Source organism: Squalius cephalus, assembly GCF_949319135.1.
Source record: "Squalius cephalus genome assembly, chromosome: 13".
Lineage (NCBI taxonomy): Eukaryota > Metazoa > Chordata > Actinopteri > Cypriniformes > Leuciscidae > Squalius > Squalius cephalus.
This window is the reverse complement of record NC_137134.1, coordinates 14,445,770-14,465,057: the sequence shown is the minus strand read 5'-3', so window position 1 is coordinate 14,465,057 and position 19,288 is coordinate 14,445,770. Positions and strand designations below refer to the sequence as shown.

The window sequence follows — 19,288 nt, the reverse complement described above, 5'->3', positions numbered from 1 at the left end:
TTATTATTTTATCAACCTTTTTTTTTTAATTGTGTGTAAATATGTAATTCAATGTTAGCAATGCTTTGGCAATGTAAAGCTTTTTACCATAACAATAAAGCCACTCGAATTTTGAATCTATTAACATTTTAATAATGTAAAGAATAGATGTAATCAGCAAAACTAATGTACGTGTGCCAATGAATTAAAAAAAAGTTCAATTAAAACAAGCAACACACAACTGAACCTACATGCTGATACTGTAAGTTTATAAATAAAGTTTGAAAGGCAAATTCATTGCAAGACTGTGAGCTTTTGCTTTCTCTCTCTTTAGACGAATAAACAAAACCTGTAACCTTTCTCCTCCCATCAGCCTCTTCCTCCTCCCATCAGCCTCTTCCTCCTCCCATCAGTCTCTTCCTCCTCCCATCAGTCTCTTCCTCCTCCCATCAGTCTCCTCCTCCTCTCATCAGTCTCTCTTCCTCCTCCCATCAGTCTCTTCCTCCTCTCATCAGTCTCTTCCTCCTCCCATCAGCCTCTTCCTCCTCCCATCAGTCTCCTCCTCCTCCCATCAGTCTGTTCCTCCTCCCATCAGTTCATCAGAGATTATCAGCCTCAGTCTCTGAGAGCTTGTTCAGTCTATCAGGATGAAAACAAGAGAGAGGAACTGTGAGGAAGATCTTTCTGAATTGAGATCAGATATGAAAAGGAAACGGGTAATATCTGTTGTAGAAGATTCATTTGTTAATTCATTTTTGAAAACCATTTTTAAAAGCCAGGCTGTATTTCCTTGGTAATTTCAATTCTCTCTCTTTCTTTTTCTTCTGTAGGTCAGAATGAGGATGTCACTGGAAGCTCTGCGTTCTTGTCCTGCTCTTACAGTGTTAAAGTCAACACAGTGTTTTCTCAGAGGAGTTTAAGAAAGAAGCTTCACTCAGATACTCATGTAAGTCTGAGAACATTTACTCATTTACTGCTGTTCATTTCACTAATACTGGATCAGACGTCACATCAGACAGAAGGGTGAGTATAGCATCCTGCAGAAACAAGTAATAAAAACTTGTTGAGTGAGTGTTTTAGCGCAATTTTCTCACCTCATGGGATCACAACACTAAGAGATAGTAAATCTTTTCCTGGATTTTTTTTTGTGCGTTCCCGAGATTAGACCTTCCTTAACATAATGCCGAAAACCCGAAGTCTCTAGGTGGTCTGGTTGAGGAGTAGATAGAAGTGCAAGATTGGTGCGCACAGACGCACAGAACAGAAATCATGAGTTAACAATCGCAATTTGTCCGGTGGAAAATTGCGCTAAAAACTGCTTCTTTTTTGATGATTTTTCAGTGAAACTAGCACAATATTTTGTACACAATATTTGGTACACTACAGTTAAAACATGTTAATTGGTTTACTATACATTTTAAAACATCATATTAAATGCAATTTTACTGTAAATAAAATTATGGTTTTATGCAAGTAAAAACTATGAATTACCAGATAATTTAGGCAGTAAAAACAGTAAAATCAGGAGTCTTGATTATAGCCTACCGAAGTAAATTTAAGATGAACGAATATCTGCGCATGTCTGATCATTCACGTGATTTCTGTTGACGTCACTTACGTCTGATGTCATCTTACGTCGAACGCATGGCGCACGGAAGCTGAAGAGCTACTACAGTTTCTGTTGTAAACAGTAGTATTTCACCTTAATTTCAAAAGTATTTTTGCAATTTAAAGTCAAATTAAATATATATTGGTAATATTGGTCCACCATGATAATCAGGTTTGTTTGCTGAAAGCATAATGAAACGCTATTTGCACACACATGTACTTCTCATCAATGAAGGCCATATATGTAGCTAAATAAATGCTTTATTTTAACTAAACGTAAAAAAGAAATATTTTAAGTGTTGTTAAAACACTGAATTGGTTAATTAATGAATATAAAGCTTATATGCATGGCTTATCTGCTTGTAACTATTATCTGGATTAAGTGGTTAGCAGTTAGCATTAGCTGTTTGAACTGGTGTGCAGGGAGTTTTAGTTGATAGTAGTTTGAAGTAAATTCAAGGGTTTACCAATTGGATAAGAAGGGTAAAGTTGTCCCCTTAAAAACATTTACTGCCAGTTTGTAACATATTTAGAGAGAAATTTAGTGACATCAGTGATCAGTAATGAAACTAAGTATGGGAGAGACACTCTATCCTATCTTACCATCTTACCTTTATTATGTGTGTTATGTGGGAATCAAACTCATGACTTTAGTGTTTGTACCGTACTATTCAAGTTGAACCAAATGAAGTTAAACTTGTTTTTTATGTTTCTGCAGTTGTGGCTTCATCTGTGTGTTTGCGGTGCTGATAAACAAAGGTGAGCACCTAAATAAATTACATTTGAAAGATAAATTAATGCCACTGACTGTTAAAGTTACAGTTACAATTGACCATCTGCACGAAATGTTATAAGAACTTCTGCAATATTATAATCCAGCTGGAAAACTTCCGGTGAAATGTCTTTTGCTGGTGTGTCGGTATCTTCAATGTCCTGATGTAGCTTTAACAGCATCAATAGTGTAATACTTAGTTTATAATCAGATTATAGTCACTTAATTAGTCAGGCCTTGCATTAATTTAGTTATTCAAACACAAGACAACATTAAAACACGTGTTCCTCCTCAGCAGAATTCAATTCAACCATCAGTTTTCACACTTTCATGTGAAAATAATCATCTATACACTGTAAATTAAAGATTTATTCTGCACTTTAGTTAGATTCATTGAACAAAATGGGAGTTTTCACAAGTGTACTGAAATCAGTGAGCTTCTGTTAAACTGACTGACAGCTTCTGTTAATATAAAGGGAGAGCGCAGTGCTCACTCTGTCATTTATTCGCAAGAAAACGTATTGTTTTTATGAGACTTTGTTAGTACGTCATACTTCAACTTACAGTTTATTATTAAACCTAGTGATTTTATCATATTTAATATTAATTCAAAAGTGAAACTTGAAAAAATATTACAGTGTTACAGGAAATGGTTAATTTGACCCAATAAACGCTCTTCTGACCTAATCTAACAGTTCACTGGGAATAACCAAGGCTTATTGAAAACCAGGAAGTAACTGTGAATATGGTCAATAACAGTTTGTGTTGTTTCATGTTCTCTGCAGGAAACAGTAGAGGCTGTTATTGGTGGTTCTGTTCTCCTGCCGTGTTCTTCCACTGAACATGATCATAAACTTCAAGATATGAATGTATTTTGGAGACACAACAGCAGCAAGAGTGTGTGTGATATAATTCCCAGCAGTCGTTCACTAGAGAAACAGGATCCAGAGTACAAGAACAGAACTGAAACTTTTCCAGAGGAGTACAAGAGAGGAAACTTCTCCATCAAACTCCACAAACTTATTTCTGCGGATGCTGGAGAATACACTTGCCTCATTTCACACTCATCTGAACAACCTACTGTACAACTGATCATCAATGGTGTGTGAAACTACTGGAATTGTGTAATTGAATTAAAGTTGTTTGCTTTAAAATCTAAATAATTTTCACTAGTGATGTTTCAGTCTGAATGCTGCTGTATATAAATTATAGGTCTGTTATCTTTATCACAGTGAGGTAATGTTTTCTCTCAAACTTTTTTCAGAATCAACAACAGAAAAAGTGACCATATCGACTGAACAAGAAAACCAAGGAGAAACCAAACCAGGCAGTGTGGAAACATCATCGCCTCAGCTCTGGATTGGCATTGCATCTGGAATTATAGTTATAGTAGTTATAAGTTTCATTGTAGCTCGGCGGATAAGAAATAACTCAAGCAGTCGTAGGGCAGACAGACATGACATGAGTTCAGACGCTCAGGAGGTTGCACACATGAATCAGTAATAGCTGATAATATTGATAAAGCAGTTGGTATGTGACACAACTGTATAACTGTAACAGCAGAAACTGCATGAGCTTTAGCACTAAACACAGAGTCAGTGGAGGAGGTTGTGCTTTCATTTTGCTGCCACAACTTTTAGATAGAAAAAATTAGAAATATTCATAAAAGTGTGTAAAGGATTTGGTTGAATAACATACAACAGAATATAATCATGTAGATTGAGTGAGTGTGTGTTACTGTATTTCCTGCTGATCACATTAAGCCTATAACAGTTTTATTTTACAGGATGATTTTGTGGGAAACAGCATTCTTCCTTTCATTCACCCGTGCGCGTTTGTCTCATATCTGGCTCTGAGCTAAAAATATGCTAATATGCTAAAAATTTAAATAATCTCATAAAAAAAAATCTAAATTGACAAAGTCCTAATTATGATGAAGTCAAAAGTGATGTAAACCATCAGATTAATCTGCAGAAAAGCAGAGTGACTCACATAGTATTTACCAGAACTTAATGTTCCTCCACAAGTATTTTAATCTGCAACTGATAAAGGACCAAACGTTACGTATTCTTGCCTTAATAACTATATTTATACTTTGTACCCTTTATGATTATCACTTTTAAGGAAAGTGCTTTTACTAGTGTGTATAAAGTGTGCTACTGTGCCTTGTCTTTCCACTTATATTAAAGTTATATTTATATTTTACAGTTTTCTGATGTAAAAGACTGTTTTGTTTTATTCTTGCCTTATGCACTGCATTCCTATTAACTATTAATCCTATTAACAGAATGAGATCCTGAAAAGTTGCATTTTTGGCTAAATTTAAAACATAAGTGAGTCTGTCAATATGTTGCTGCCTTAAATTATGTAAACATTCATCTTGAAAATAATGTTTTATTTGCAGGAACTGTGAAGTGTTTAAGATATTCTCATGTATAAACAGAGGAAACAAGGAGCATAGTTTCATTGTATTTGCATGATCTCATGATGTTCAAGACCCAATAAATTGTTTTGATGAAAACAATGCATCTGTCACAATTGTTTGGATATTTACTATCTTATACTTTTTACTAACACCAAATGTTTTACATTTATTCATATAGGTGATGCTTTTATCCAACGTGTAAAAAAAAAAAAAACAGCACATCAGACTTTGGTTCACACATTTAGATAACACTCAGTGTCTGAACGCCAGTGTCTCCTCATCAACACTAACCCCTTCCTGACGCTTGGTGTGTTTTGGGCAGTTCACTGGGACTCTTTGAGGGACCTGTAAGGGTTTGAATGTTCTCTAAGGGCCAGCTGTATCTCAGCACCAGAACATCACAATACACACATGGGATTGGGCTTTTCTCATGTGTGTATGACAAACATCCTGATGCTCAGAGTTTCCACATCAACATCACTCCTTATGAGTAAATGTAACACATCATATACTGACATCAGGTCACAGCTCTACGAAATATTGATGAACAATCAAACTGAATGCCTCTGTGTGATTCAGAAACAGTATGATGATTAGGCTTCAAAGTATTTTAATATACTGCAAAACACAATACAAAATGCAATAATACATACAATACAAAGGTCAAAAAGAAGGAAATACAAAACTGTCAGTCAGGTTTGTGAGTTCCTGTCATGATAAAAGTAAACAGTGAAACAGGACAATAATATTAAACCTGAACAACATTTATGCAATAAAGTAAATCATTGTGCACCTTTTTTGCCTGTTCTGTCTCAATATTTTATCAAACTTTTTTATTTTTTATATATATTTGCATAAATATGTCTCTGTCAGTTTCTCTGTAAGAATGAAAAGAATGAGGATGTAACTGGTAATAATAAACAAAACCAAGACATGACGGTGTATATGGGACACACTGTACCTGCGCACTCACACACACATCTAGTCTGACAATCCTGAATCTCTGAATCTCTGAATCTCTCGTCCCGTCAGAGAAAACAGTCTCTTATTGTACAGTCTTACTTTTGAGCCCATTTGAAAGGCAAATTCATGAAAAGGTCAGGCTGTATTTCCCTGTTCTTTTCAATTCTCTCTCGTTTATTGTTCTGCAATCTTGTCCTGCTGTTACAGTGATGATAAACTAAAGTCAAGAAATAATAATGCATAAATAATAATAATACATTTTATTTGTAACGCACTTTAAAGCAAAATATAAAAATATTCAATTTTTAATATTCCCAAAGTGCTTCAATTTAGTAACAACCAAAATAAATACCATAACTAGTGTGTGAAGAGGAAGACCTTGTACTCAATCCTGAGAGAGACAGGGAGCCAGTGATTTGAGGATGAGGGTGATATGGTCGTATTTGCACACTCTCATCAGGATCCAGCAGCACTGTTCTTTATTAAGACTCAATGGCAGCAGGAATATAAGACATCATTCAGAGAAATGTTGAAGTGAAACAGCTGAAGTAAAGACTGCTACTGTTTATGACGTCCAGCCCTTAACTATTCAAAAAATCCTCACTAGTAAAACCTGTTAAATACCAGCTAGTGCTCCAGATCTCACTATAGTTAAAATAGCTTATAAACAGGACAGATCCTGTTTCTATTTAAATCTAGTGATCACTATTATCACTTACAAAACATGATATCATTTATCAACAAGGTCATCTTATCCCGTCTGTGTGGGAATCAAACTTTGACTTTCATCTGTGTGTTTGCAGTGCTGATAAACAAAGGTGAACATCTGAACAACTCATTTAATAGTCAAATTCAGGCCACATGAAGTAATGTCAGTCTTGTGTTTGGACAGTTTGTGTTGTTTCAGTGTCTCTGCAGGAAACAGTAGAGGCTGTTATTGGTGCTTCTGTTCTCCTGCCGTGTTCTTCCGCTGGACATGATCTGAAACTTCAAGACACTGATGTACACTGGAGAGACAATAATGACATGATTGTGTATAGAATAATTGAGGATAATTATTTAGAGTCTGGACCCGGAGTACAAGAACAGAACTGAAACTTTCCCTGATGAGTTTCTGAGAGAAATATCTTCTCACACACACTAAACAACCTGATGCAGGAAAATACACTTGTTTCTTCACAAACCCTTATTCTGACTGTACAGCTGATCATCAATGGTGTGTAAAACAGGTTGATTAATGATGTTAATTTTTAAATGATTTTTTCAAATCTAAATACAATTAGTGTTTGCTCAACTAGTGATCCTCCAGTCTGAATGCTGTTGTATGTAAATGATAGGAACATTATAGGAAACAGGACACAAATCCACTAAAAACTAAGCAGAAGATACAGGAGAAGCAGACAGTGTAAATATAATGACCTTTAATATTTGTGTTGCATCAGCTGTATTATCCGCTGTGCTTATGGTTTGTTTCATCATATTTCTCTTGAATAAAAAAAATAACTCAAGCTGACTCATTCTGTTCTGTCTCAGTGCCATAAATGACAAACAGCTATAAGCTTTTTCTGATTATTTTTTGATTTGATCTTTCATTAGTTCTTCTCTGGTGCAAAAGACATTGTTTTGTTCCATTATATTCTTGCCAAATGCATCACAGTGTTTTTATTGAGTAGCCTAACACAATAAGATCTTCAAACACTGAATAAGGAACATGATTTTGCTGAATCTGAAGGAAATGAGTTTGTCAGTAAGTTCTTCTTTACCACAAGTGTTGTTTCTCACACTGCGTTTGACAGTATTAAATGTATTGTGTATAATTTCATGTTAATACTGCACATCATTTACCAAACATGTTCGTTAATTCCTGATATCACGTCAATTAAAACAATGTATTTGTATGACAATGTGCAAAAGATAAAATAGATAAAAACTGATGCACAGCTCTAACACTAATACTGGAAGATCATTTTATATTTATCATTTATATTTCTTAAGATTAAAACTGCACATCGTGTAGACAAAAATTATTAATTCCTGACAGCACATCAAATTAATTATTATTTTTTTTGTCCCAAATCCCATTATAACTTTATTCATGTCTTACTGTACGTCACTCACTCCAGGATACTTCTTTCTTGTGTGCTGAATATTGCAAAATTTTTGACACGTAACTTTTCATGGACAATGATAACTGCTTAATCAGAAGAGGACCAGAGTGAACCGAGCAAATGATCATAATGTCCAGAGACATGGTGTTGGGCTCTTTACAGTAACTGGGGCTCTTTGAGGGCCCAATGAGACTCTTGAGCCCCTTTCACACAGCGCATTGAACCCGGGAAATTGCCGGCAAATTGCCGGAACGCCTTCTGTGTGAACGCAAACACGACCCGGGATTGATGCCGGCATCGATGCCGGGTTGGGGACCTAGTAACATTGCCGTGTTCAGTCCCGGAACGCGCGCTGTGTGAACAAAAGCCGTAATAATGCCGTGTCGCAGTGATGACGCTGAAGCGCGGGATGGTTCGCCAGCTGTGAAGCGGTACGTAATGCTCAAGTTTAGGATCGAATCAGAGAAATAAATGCACAAGCGTGGTTTCTCGAGAGAGAAATCGCAGCTCATAAGCAAACTGAAGACGCTGCTGAGACATTACAAGTCACATCGATGTCACGTGTCTTTCCGGGACATACACGGGTTGTGTGTGAACGCGCTCTCTGATTCCGGAAAATCACTGGCAGTGTGAATGAACCAAAATCAAACGAACCCGGGTCAAATCCCGGGTCACTTTATCCGTGTATTTTTCGGAATCTCTGTGTGAAAGGGGCTTTGGTGTATTTCAGTATAGAAATCTGTGGAGAAATAGGACTGGACTCTTCTTACTTGTGGCAATGTTTATAACTCCAGTATCCTGGAGCCTCAGCAACACTATTCTGATAAATCATCAAACAATGGCATCAGGTGATACACTTCTGCAAACTAAAAGAGACAAAGACAAACTGAACGTATCTATGTAGAACCAGACTGACCACTATGAGAACAGGGTTCAATAAGCATTGTGTTCATAACACAAAAACACAATACAACAATGCTGTAATACATACAAATACTCTGCTTTTACACACACACACACACACACACACACACACACACACACACACACACACACACACACACACACACACACACACACAAACGTTACTACCAACATGTTACTGGATTATTATAATCAATGTCACATTGAATGTTTGGAAATGTAAACTATGTCCTTCTGTGTCTTAAATCTATATTATTTGGTACTAACATGCCTAAAACTTTTTCACAGTAATGTATATTTACATGAAGTGAGCATGGTGGAAGCAAGATAGATTTATTTAGATTAAATTATAAAAATTTTGAATAATATCTTAAGTGCTTTAAGTGTATATTAAAGTTTCTATTTGTTTACTGTGTAATGAAGCGTCATCGGAGTGAGAATCCATCTGCAGTTTATTGATAGTCAGATTCACAAGCAGTAAAAGGTACAATTGCGACAGAATAAACAGGAACAGGCCGAGGTCAGGGCAGGGCAAACAAACAGAGTCTAAGGCAAAGCTCAAGGCAGACAGCAGAGAATCAAGGTACGAAAAACAGTACAAGTCAAATACGGGAAAAAATACTATAAACAGGAATAAACGCTCAGAAATGCAAAAAAAGTTGTGTTGTAAAGTTACAGACATGTTTAAATTTTCAGTATTCTCAGGTATTCAAGGCAAGGAGCTTTGTGTTTCATTGTGCGCAGACAATCCCTTTTTCATCTGTTGAAGGTTTTGGATATTTTAATAGAACTAAATGTTTTCTCATTACCAAAATAATAAAATAAGCCAATTAGGTATACACTTCCCTTACATTGTTTCTACTTGAAAAAAACAAACAAACAAACAAAAAAAACACCACAAGGATTCTCTGATAATAATGTTTGACTTCCAAATAAAAGTCTAGTCTTCTCGTCACAACCAACCTACACTTTGTAGACACTGAATATACAGTCTATTTAAAGGTTTATTATGAAAAGTATCAGAGTTGTAGCCTGGGTTTCCCCATACTGCCTTGCTCGCAGCGCGATTTTATTCACAATTTTATATCTCAATGAGATGTGGTCTGACGTTAGCCAGGCTATCAGAATTGTTTAGATTATGGAGAACTATCACTATCAGCCTATTGGAGACAGAAGAGGAAACTGCAGTATATTCTCTACAGAATATGATGTCTTGCTTTGGCCATGTAGACATCGACCTTACCTTTATTTTGTAGTATTTTTTAATTATATATGGAAAATTAACAAGTTTCAATGGTCAAGACAAACCAAACATGCAAGAATTAAAAATGTCAGTAAAACTTTGTAAAGACATTAAAGCCAAATCTGTTGTTGTGTTTTGAGGCAGTGCACTGGGACTCTCTGAGGGTCCATGAGGCTTTAACGGCCTCTAAGAGCCCCAGCCGGATCTCAGCACCAGATCATCAAATACATGGATCTCTTCATGTGTGTATAATTATGACACAGTTTCCACATCAGCACCACTCCTTATTCAATGAAACGCATCAAATAATGGCATCAGGTCAAACCAGAAACAGTATGATGATAATAGGAATCAAAAGCATTTGTCCATATAGTAACACAATACAATCATACAATACAAAAGAATATACAGTATGTCAAAATCAGGAGAAATATTAATGTTATAACAATACATTAAAATATATAAAGATGTATAAGCCAAACAAATATCAATAAATTCAAAAAGTTAAAGTGAAGTAAAACAAGCAACACACACACACACACACACACACACACACACACACACACACACACAACCAAACCTACATGCCTACATATGACTATAAACAAAGGCTGATCCTGTCATCCCCATGCCGGCCCTCTTCACCATTCCTCCATTCCTCCATTCCTCCATTCCTCCATTCCTCCATTCCTCCATGGCTCCTCCCTCCATCATCGCCGGCTGTGGACATGTCCAAAACATATGACCCACAGTGGCCTCTTCTCTGTGACATCTAGAACATGTCATATTTCTGGAAATATTCTTGCCAGTTTACTCCTAGAAAAGTGTAGCCTATGGATTATCTTAAATTGCAGAAATCCATTCCTGACACAAACAGATGTTGAATGAATTTTCCTAATTACTGACTGTCAGACTGACTCTGAGAATACACTTCAATATAAAAGTCCAGGAACACATGTAACGGGAGGATAACACTGACTGTCTGACAACTTGTGAGGGTGGGTTAATGTCTACCAGGTGTACATGTGTATTTGCAAGTCTGTGGTTGCAGGTGTGTCCAATGTTACTGATGAGCCAGTGGTACAACGCGATTGGTAGATCCACTGAATATAAGAACCAGCATGCAGTCCTTTGCGTGCGTTCCTTGACCGTGAGAGAGACCGTAACGAGACAAGCTTGACTGCCTTTGTGCCGATGTGTTGGATATTCGACTCCACGCAGTGACAACGAAACGCGATTGACTCCTGACAGCGAGAGGCCCACGAGAATAATCAACGCGCGCTATTTATTCATACTAAGGGAAGTGGTAATTCTGATCGTTTACGAAAGAGTGGGCACTGACGTGTGTTTATTTGGGACTGATTGCCCTTCCATTGTCTCTCAGCTCGGCTCTACAGTTCCGGTTTCTCCCGTTGGTCACCGAATCCTGGGAATCGTTGGAGCTGGGATTTTCGTGTGTGGGTCGCTGTCATCACCTCACCTTTAGCGCCTCCTTCCCTTTGCACTACGAGCGCCAAGTGGGCGGGGTCGTGAGTGACTAGACTGTTAACTGTGTTCGATGAAACTCCGCTCCATGCATAATATAATTGTGATGTTTTGCTTATGTAAACTTCTCTCGGTCTAGGAGTATATTGGCTGCTCGTCTGGGTTTTATTTTTAATTGGTTATATGTGAATTGGTTTTAGGGCTTTTGTACTGATCAAACCAATTTAGTTGTACCATTATTCCTTAATGTGTGGGGTTATTTTGAAGTGTTACACCGGTTTTTAAACTTGCTATTTGCCCTTGCTGTGTAAATCTCACGTGTGACTGTGTGCTGTTACATATGACTTTATTGGCGTGATTTGTGTGTTAGCCCTTCTCATTCGCTGTCTAACCAGGGCGCCAGATTGACATTATTCCGAGCCCTTGAATTGTAGCAGTTACATCTAATGTTTTTGCTCTCTTGATTATGCATACAAGTGTTTAGTTTTTTTTTTTTTAATTGTTGTATAAATAAATTTTGTATTTTTATAAGACTTTTTGGTGTAAGTCCGTTACTTGTGTATGACAAGGGTAAAACCTCCTGCGTGTGTCTGAACTATCACGTTACATTTTTGGCGTAAGTCGGCAGGGCCCTTGACATACACAAGTAATATGAGTCACGACGAGCAGCCCCAGGTAAATGCGTTAATGCCATGGTTTATGGGAGGGCCATGGGTCCCAAAATTTGATGGAGGGGAGCCCTCTAAATTTCAAGAATGGAGAAACCAAATTGAGGCTTTTATTCGGGCTCAGGGGCTGAATGAGGTACAGCAGGTTGATTTTGTGCTGAGTGCATTGGAGGGGAATGCTAAAAGAGAAATCCTGCTATTGGCTGAAGGAGAACGAAATACTGATGTAAAAATTCTAGATGCCCTAGCTTCATTGTATGGTGGTCAGCAGCCTGTTGCTCAACTACGTATTCAGTTCTTTACTTGTAAACAGCAACCAGGGGAGGGGGTAGGAGCATTTACCCTTCGTCTACGTGAGCTGCATCATAGGTGGCGGGCCAGAGAACCCCTGACTGCTGGAACAGATGATGAATTGCTGCGAACTCAATGCGTTATGGGTTTGAGACATGGACTGATAAAGCAGGAATTGTCAAGACAGCTCCGCCGGACCCCAACATCCACTTTTGCTGATGCCTGTAGAGAAGCGAAGGCGCTAGAACAAGAGCTGGCCCCAGAGGAAGAGGTTCAGGTTTGTCCAACCTTTTTGACTCCTCCATCAAGGTCAGCAGCGACACCAACTGGAGTGAAGGACCAAGGGAAAAATGCTTTGGACTGGCAACGAATGAAGGATTCATTGCGAACCGAATTACAACAGGAATTAAAGGAGCAGCTAACACTTTTGGGGAAATCCTTGGTAGAAGAACTGAAGGGGCATCTGGGCCAAGCCTCAGCAACACAATCCCCAGCAACTGAGGCACCGTTCCAGCCACATTGGCGTCCTCACTCCGACCGTGACCCCCGTCGCCAACGCTTGGGGTCAGCCCCCCCCGACCAACAGCGCTATCAGTGGGATGCTCAAGGCCGCGCCATCTGTCATGATTGTGGAGAAGGGGGACATATACAGCGTTTTTGTCCAAGGAGACGTCCAGCTCAGTCGAGTTTTCGATACCCCCGGTCACAGCAGGGCCAGTGAACCGGGAGGGGCCCTTAGCCACGTCCCTACAAAGGCCCTCTATGGTGGGTAGGTGCCCAGAGGTTGAAGTGTTGGTCCAAGGGTGACGGATCCCATGCATAATAGACACTGGCTCTCAAGTTACACTCTTTAGCCAAGCCTTGTTCCAGCGTCATTTTAGTGACGAATGTATGCAAGATCCCAGTCAAATATCTTGGTTGGCTTTGAGAGCTGCTAATGGACTTCAAATTCCTTATGTGGGCTATGCAGTACTGAATTTTAACATTGGGGGTGTGGAAGTGCATGAGAAGGGGGTGGTTATCGTACGAGATGACTGCATAAACACAGAATATGGACTTTTAGGTATGAATGTGGTGGCAGACTGTTGGGCGGGCATTTTCCAGGGTAGACACCCTGGTATTGCAGCTTTTAAATCTGTGTTTTCCCCTTCTGCAGAGAAAGCCTGGGATGCAGCCTTCGCCGCCTGCCAAAGAGTAAACAGCTCCATGCCTGAGGTAGAGCTCCAAGGTGTGGCTAAACTCCAGCGACAACCACCTGTAGTGTTACCCCCGGGAAGTGAGATGATCGTCTGGGCCCACGTCCCACAAGCTACCAACCAGCCTAATTGTGCGGTCTTAGTTGAAGATTTGGATCACCATGGGCAGGAGTGGTGTGTTGCTAGATCATTGAGCTGGGTGCAAGGTGGGAAGGTTCCCCTCCGTGTCTGCAACCCAAATCCATTCCCCCTAGAGTTGCCACAACGGCGCCCCCTTGCTTCGGTGACCCAGATAGACCCAAGAGACATAAAGGGACGTTCCAGACTCGTGCTACGAAACATCGAACCCCAGTTGGTTGAAGTTGATGTTATGCACGTAGAACAGACGCAGACTGAAGATCACCCAGCCCTTGCGTTGTGCGGTGAGGACCTGACTAGGGGCCAGCAAGCCCAGCTGGCAGCCCTACTGCGGAAGTGGTCCCACGTGTTTGCGGCCCATGAAGACGACTTTGGGAAGACTGCGGTTGTCACACACCAGATCCCCACAGGCACAGCTCCACCGATTCGAGAAAGATACCGACCGGTTCCTCCTAACCTTTACCCCGACTTGAGGGCGCTACTACAAGGTATGTTAGAGAATGGCATTGTAAAAGAGAGTTCAAGTCCATGGGCTGCCCCGGTTGTTCTGGCAAAGAAAAAGGATGGGACATGGAGGTTCTGCGTAGATTATCGGAGGCTTAACGCAGTGACTCATAAAGACTCTTTCCCATTGCCACGTATAGAAGAGTCTCTTACCAGCCTCACCAGGGCCCAGTGGTATTCAACTCTGGATCTGGCAAGCGGGTACTGGCAGGTGGAAGTGTCACCTGCAGACCAAGAAAAGACTGCCTTTACCACTCCCTTCGGTCTATACCAGTTCGAACGCATGCCTTTTGGCCTCTGTAATGCTCCAGCCACGTTTCAGAGGCTAATGCAACGCTGCCTGGGTGCTCAGGTTTATGATTCTCTTCTCATTTACCTTGATGACATCATTGTATATTCGCCCAACTTTAACACCCACTTACAGCATCTTGAGCAGGTTTTTCGTTGCCTCCAGGAGCATGGCCTAAAGCTACAACCTCGTAAATGCCATCTGTTCCAGAAAAAGGTGACCTATCTGGGACATGTAGTCAGCGGCCAGGGGGTAGCAACAGACCCAGAGAAAACTGCAGTCGTCCGCGACTGGGCTACACCAACAACAGTGAAACAGGTGCGTTCATTTTTGGGGTTCGCAGGATATTACCGGAGATTTATCCCTGCTTTCTCAAAGGTAGCGGCCCCCCTCAACCAGCTCCTGCAGGGAAATGCCCATCGCCCCTCTTCAACCATCCAATGGACCCCCGAGTGCCAGGTCGCTTTTGAGTCACTTAAACAGGCCCTCCTCAGTGCCCCGATACTGGCCTATGCTGATTTTCAACTTCCATTTAGACTATACACAGATGCAAGTCTGAATGGCCTTGGAGCTGTCCTTGCCCAAGTCCAAGAAGGCAGGGAGAGGGTTATAGCCTATGCCAGCCGTAGCCTCCATCCCCCAGAGCGCAGTGACCAAAACTATAGCTCCTTCAAGTTAGAGCTGCTGGCCTTGAAGTGGGCCATCACTGAGAAATTTAAAGACTATTTGTGGGGAGCTCAAGTTACGGTATACACTGACAACAACCCTTTAGTCCATCTGGAGACTGCAAAATTGGGGGCGACGGAGCAGAGATGGGTGGCCCAGCTAGCCAATTATTCCTACGAAATCCGCTACCGACCAGGAACTGCTAATAGGAATGCCGATGTGCTTTCTCGAATACCAGGAGAGACAGCAGTCATCGTGGTACATGCAGCACAGAGCACCACATCCCCGCAGTCACCCGAGAGGGTAGGACGATGGGAGCGCCAGCAGAAGATGGACCCTGACCTGCAGCAGCTACACATCTGGAAGACACAAGGTGAGCCCCCAATAATTAATTGCCTTTCTGTTTTGTCTCTACAGCTCCGTTGCTTGCTGAGGGAGTGGGACCAGCTGGAATTCCATAATGGGGCCCTTGTTAGACTTGTCACTGAGCCAGACACTGGAGCTCCAGTGCGACAAATCATTGTGCCAATGGCTCAAGCCCGACAAGTGTGGGAAGAATATCACAAAGCTGCAGGTCATGCAGGTGGTGACAAAATGGTCTCGCTACTGCGAAGGAGATTCTACTGGGTGGGGATGAGCACAAATGCTAGAACGTGGGCGGCCGAATGTCTTAATTGTGTGGTGGGCAAACGGGGAGGATCACAAAAAGCACCCTTGTGCCCCATTTCTGCCAGTTACCCCTTTGAAGTTGTGGCAATAGACTATCTGTCCCTTGGGAGGCCTTCTGACACTTTTCAATATATCCTTGTGATTACAGATTTGTTCTCCCGCTACGCATTGGCAGTGCCCACCAGAGATCAATCTGCTCCCACTACTGCCAAGGCTTTATGGACAGCACTCATTCTCCCATTTGGCTGCCCAGAGCGTATTCTTAGCGACCAAGGGGGAGCTTTTGAGTCAGACCTGATGTACCAGCTTTGTGCTGTGTATGGTTGTAAGAAAAGTCGCACTACGCCATACCACCCACAGGGAAATGGAGTTTGTGAACGGTTCAACCGTACTCTCCTTTCCCTCCTGAGCACCATGGATGCAGACTTGCACGCTAAATGGCCCAGTCAGTTGCCGGCCCTTTTGCAAGCCTACAACAACACTACTCACTCAAGCACTGGGATGACTCCTCATTATGTGCTTTTTGGCCGCCATGCCAGACTGCCCGTGGATGTGCTCCATGAAGTCACACCGCCACAGTATCGGGATGATGTGGAAGGTTGGGTTAGGAACCACCATCGAACTCTCCTTCAAGCTTATGCCACTGTACGCAACAGTGTTGAACGTCGTCAGCAGTGGAACCAAACTAGCTACGACAGGCATGCTAGAACCCTGCCACTTTTACCGGGGGAAAGGGTACTGTTAAGGAACTTCCGCCGTAGAGCCAAAGGAAAACTAGCTCCACAATGGCTCCCTACACCCTTTGTAGTTGTGGCCCAGCCACGCAGGGATCAACCAGTCTTTAGCATTCGGCCCGAGACGAAAGAGGGTCCCATTCGAACAATTCACCGCAATAACTTGCGGCCTTGTCCTGGGGACCAACAAGCGACCAGCCGCAATGAAGAGGGTTGTTCTAGTGGAAGTCAGTGCCCCAACCGACGCAGCCTCGGACAATACCACTGGCCCTTTACTCCGCTAGCTCCACTCCCTCTTGCCCCCCAACACCAAACTGACCCTCCAGGACAACACCCCTGGCCCTTCACTCCTCTAGCTTCACTCCCTCTTGCCCCCCAACACCAGACTGACCCTCCAAGTCTTCGATGTGAACCAGTGGACTTGGCTGCTAGTACTTCCCTTCCTTATGCATCAGCCACACAAACTCATGAAGCCCCTGAGCTTGACCCTGTAGAATTACCTCCTGTAGTTATGAGTCACGACCCAGCCCTAGAGTTTGTTGCAGTCATCGACGATCAGGACTCTCGTCGATATCCCCTGCGTGCTACCCGTGGCAAAACACCTGCGCGCTACATACTCTAACTGTCTGGACACTCCATGGCATTGGCCGCTTGACTCTTATGGACTATGTTCGGGGCGACCATTATTAAAGGCTGGGGGAAAATGTAACGGGAGGATAACACTGACTGTCTGACAACTTGTGAGGGTGGGTTAATGTCTACCAGGTGTACATGTGTATTTGCAAGTCTGTGGTTGCAGGTGTGTCCAATGTTACTGATGAGCCAGTGGTACAACGCGATTGGTAGATCCACTGAATATAAGAACCAGCATGCAGTCCTTTGCGTGCGTTCCTTGACCGTGAGAGAGACCGTAACGAGACAAGCTTGACTGCCTTTGTGCCGATGTGTTGGATATTCGACTCCACGCAGTGACAACGAAACGCGATTGACTCCTGACAGTGAGAGGCCCACGAGAATAATCAACGCGCGCTATTTATTCATACTAAGGGAAGTGGTAATTCTGATCGTTTACGAAAGAGTGGGCACTGACGTGTGTTTATTTGGGACTGATTGCCCTTCCATTGTCTCTCAGCTCGGCTCTACAGTTCCGGTTTCTCCCGTTGGTCACTGAATCCTGGGAATCGTTGGAGCTGGGATTTTCGTGTGTGGGTCGCTGTCATCACCTCACCTTTAGCGCCTCCTTCCCTTTGCACTACGAGCGCCAAGTGGGCGGGGTCGTGAGTGACTAGACTGTTAACTGTGTTCGATGAAACTCCGCTCCATGCATAATATAATTGTGATGTTTTGCTTATGTAAACTTCTCTCGGTCTAGGAGTATATTGGCTGCTCGTCTGGGTTTTATTTTTAATTGGTTATATGTGAATTGGTTTTAGGGCTTTTGTACTGATCAAACCAATTTAGTTGTACCATTATTCCTTAATGTGTGGGGTTACTTTGAAGTGTTACACCGGTTTTTAAACTTGCTATTTGCCCTTGCTGTGTAAATCTCACGTGTGACTGTGTGCTGTTACATATGACTTTATTGGCGTGATTTGTGTGTTAGCCCTTCTCATTCGCTGTCTAACCAGGGCGCCAGATTGACATTATTCCGAGCCCTTGAATTGTAGCAGTTACATCTAATGTTTTTGCTCTCTTGATTATGCATACAAGTGTTTAGTTTTTTTTTTTTAATTGTTGTATAAATAAATTTTGTATTTTTATAAGACTTTTTGGTGTAAGTCCGTTACTTGTGTATGACAAGGGTAAAACCTCCTGCGTGTGTCTGAACTATCACGTTACACACACACACAGGGAATATGTAACAAACAGCTTGTTCGATCTCCACTGTTGAAGTCTGACTTTATCCTGTTCACTGATAAAGTGGCAAAAAAGTGTGCTGTGTTCTCACTGTCACATGACTCTGGTGTGTATTGCTCATCATAAAACAAAAACTAAACTGCATGTTAATGCTTAACTGGTCTGTGGTTATTCCATGTGATGTCTACATTTCTTTTATATAACTAGTTTCATTTTTCTGTCTCAATGGTGTGAAAGCAGCTTGCTAGCCTTTTTCGCCATACTTGAATTCTTGCTGTTTAGATCTCAGATATAACCTCTCCTCCGCCTCCATGGTTAAGGTATCTCTGACTGTAATACTCCTCTCTCCTTATATAGGGCAGCGGTGGAGATCTAGAATGCTCTTGATCCATATCGTTTATCCTTGAGATAATCTGGTTTTCCGTCATGCCCGCACTGTATGAAATGATTTTGCCTTCAAATAGGCTACATTCAATAAAGTGAGATTAAATGCATAAAAAATTATGTTTTATTTAACATATTTAGTTATTGGAGGTTTGCATAGTATTCTTATTCTGCATTTCACTGTTTGTATTCATTTTAAGGAATATTGAATCTTTTTTTGTGTGCATGTGAGATGAGTAAATGCACGCTCACATTACACACAACGCCTCTGCACTTGGATTTGTCTCAACATGGGGACCGGAGAGTGTCAGACAATAAATGGGAAAACAAAGTAACTTGCGTTACTTATTTGCAAAAGTTACTCAGATATTTTGTTGTAAATTTT

At 41.3% G+C, this 19,288-nt stretch overlaps 2 protein-coding genes across 3 annotated transcripts in view; both read left to right on the top strand.

The window, feature by feature from the left end:
• The window catches only part of LOC307169381 (uncharacterized protein), a 301,523-nt gene that overhangs the window by 56,621 nt on the left and 225,614 nt on the right, over positions 1–19,288 (top strand). The window contains exons 2-6 of one of the 2 annotated variants that reach the window (XR_013823102.1): positions 515–695; positions 810–925; positions 2,306–2,346; positions 3,145–3,460; positions 3,624–4,887. Coding sequence is in view for 1 of the 2 variants with exons in the window: in XM_079889997.1 (XP_079746123.1) it covers positions 3,624–3,862 (239 nt within the window). In the remaining variant the exon portion in view is untranslated. Of the gene's footprint in view, positions 1–514; positions 696–809; positions 926–2,305; positions 2,347–3,144; positions 3,461–3,623; positions 4,888–19,288 lie in introns of those variants that run through there. The other variant, XM_079889997.1, reaches the window with a different exon arrangement.
• LOC307169592 (sodium channel regulatory subunit beta-4-like) overlaps positions 1–19,288 on the top strand; it is a gene marked incomplete at its 5' end in the record, with an annotated part of 199,970 nt that overhangs the window by 173,862 nt on the left and 6,820 nt on the right. The gene's annotated exons all lie outside the window — the stretch shown is intronic.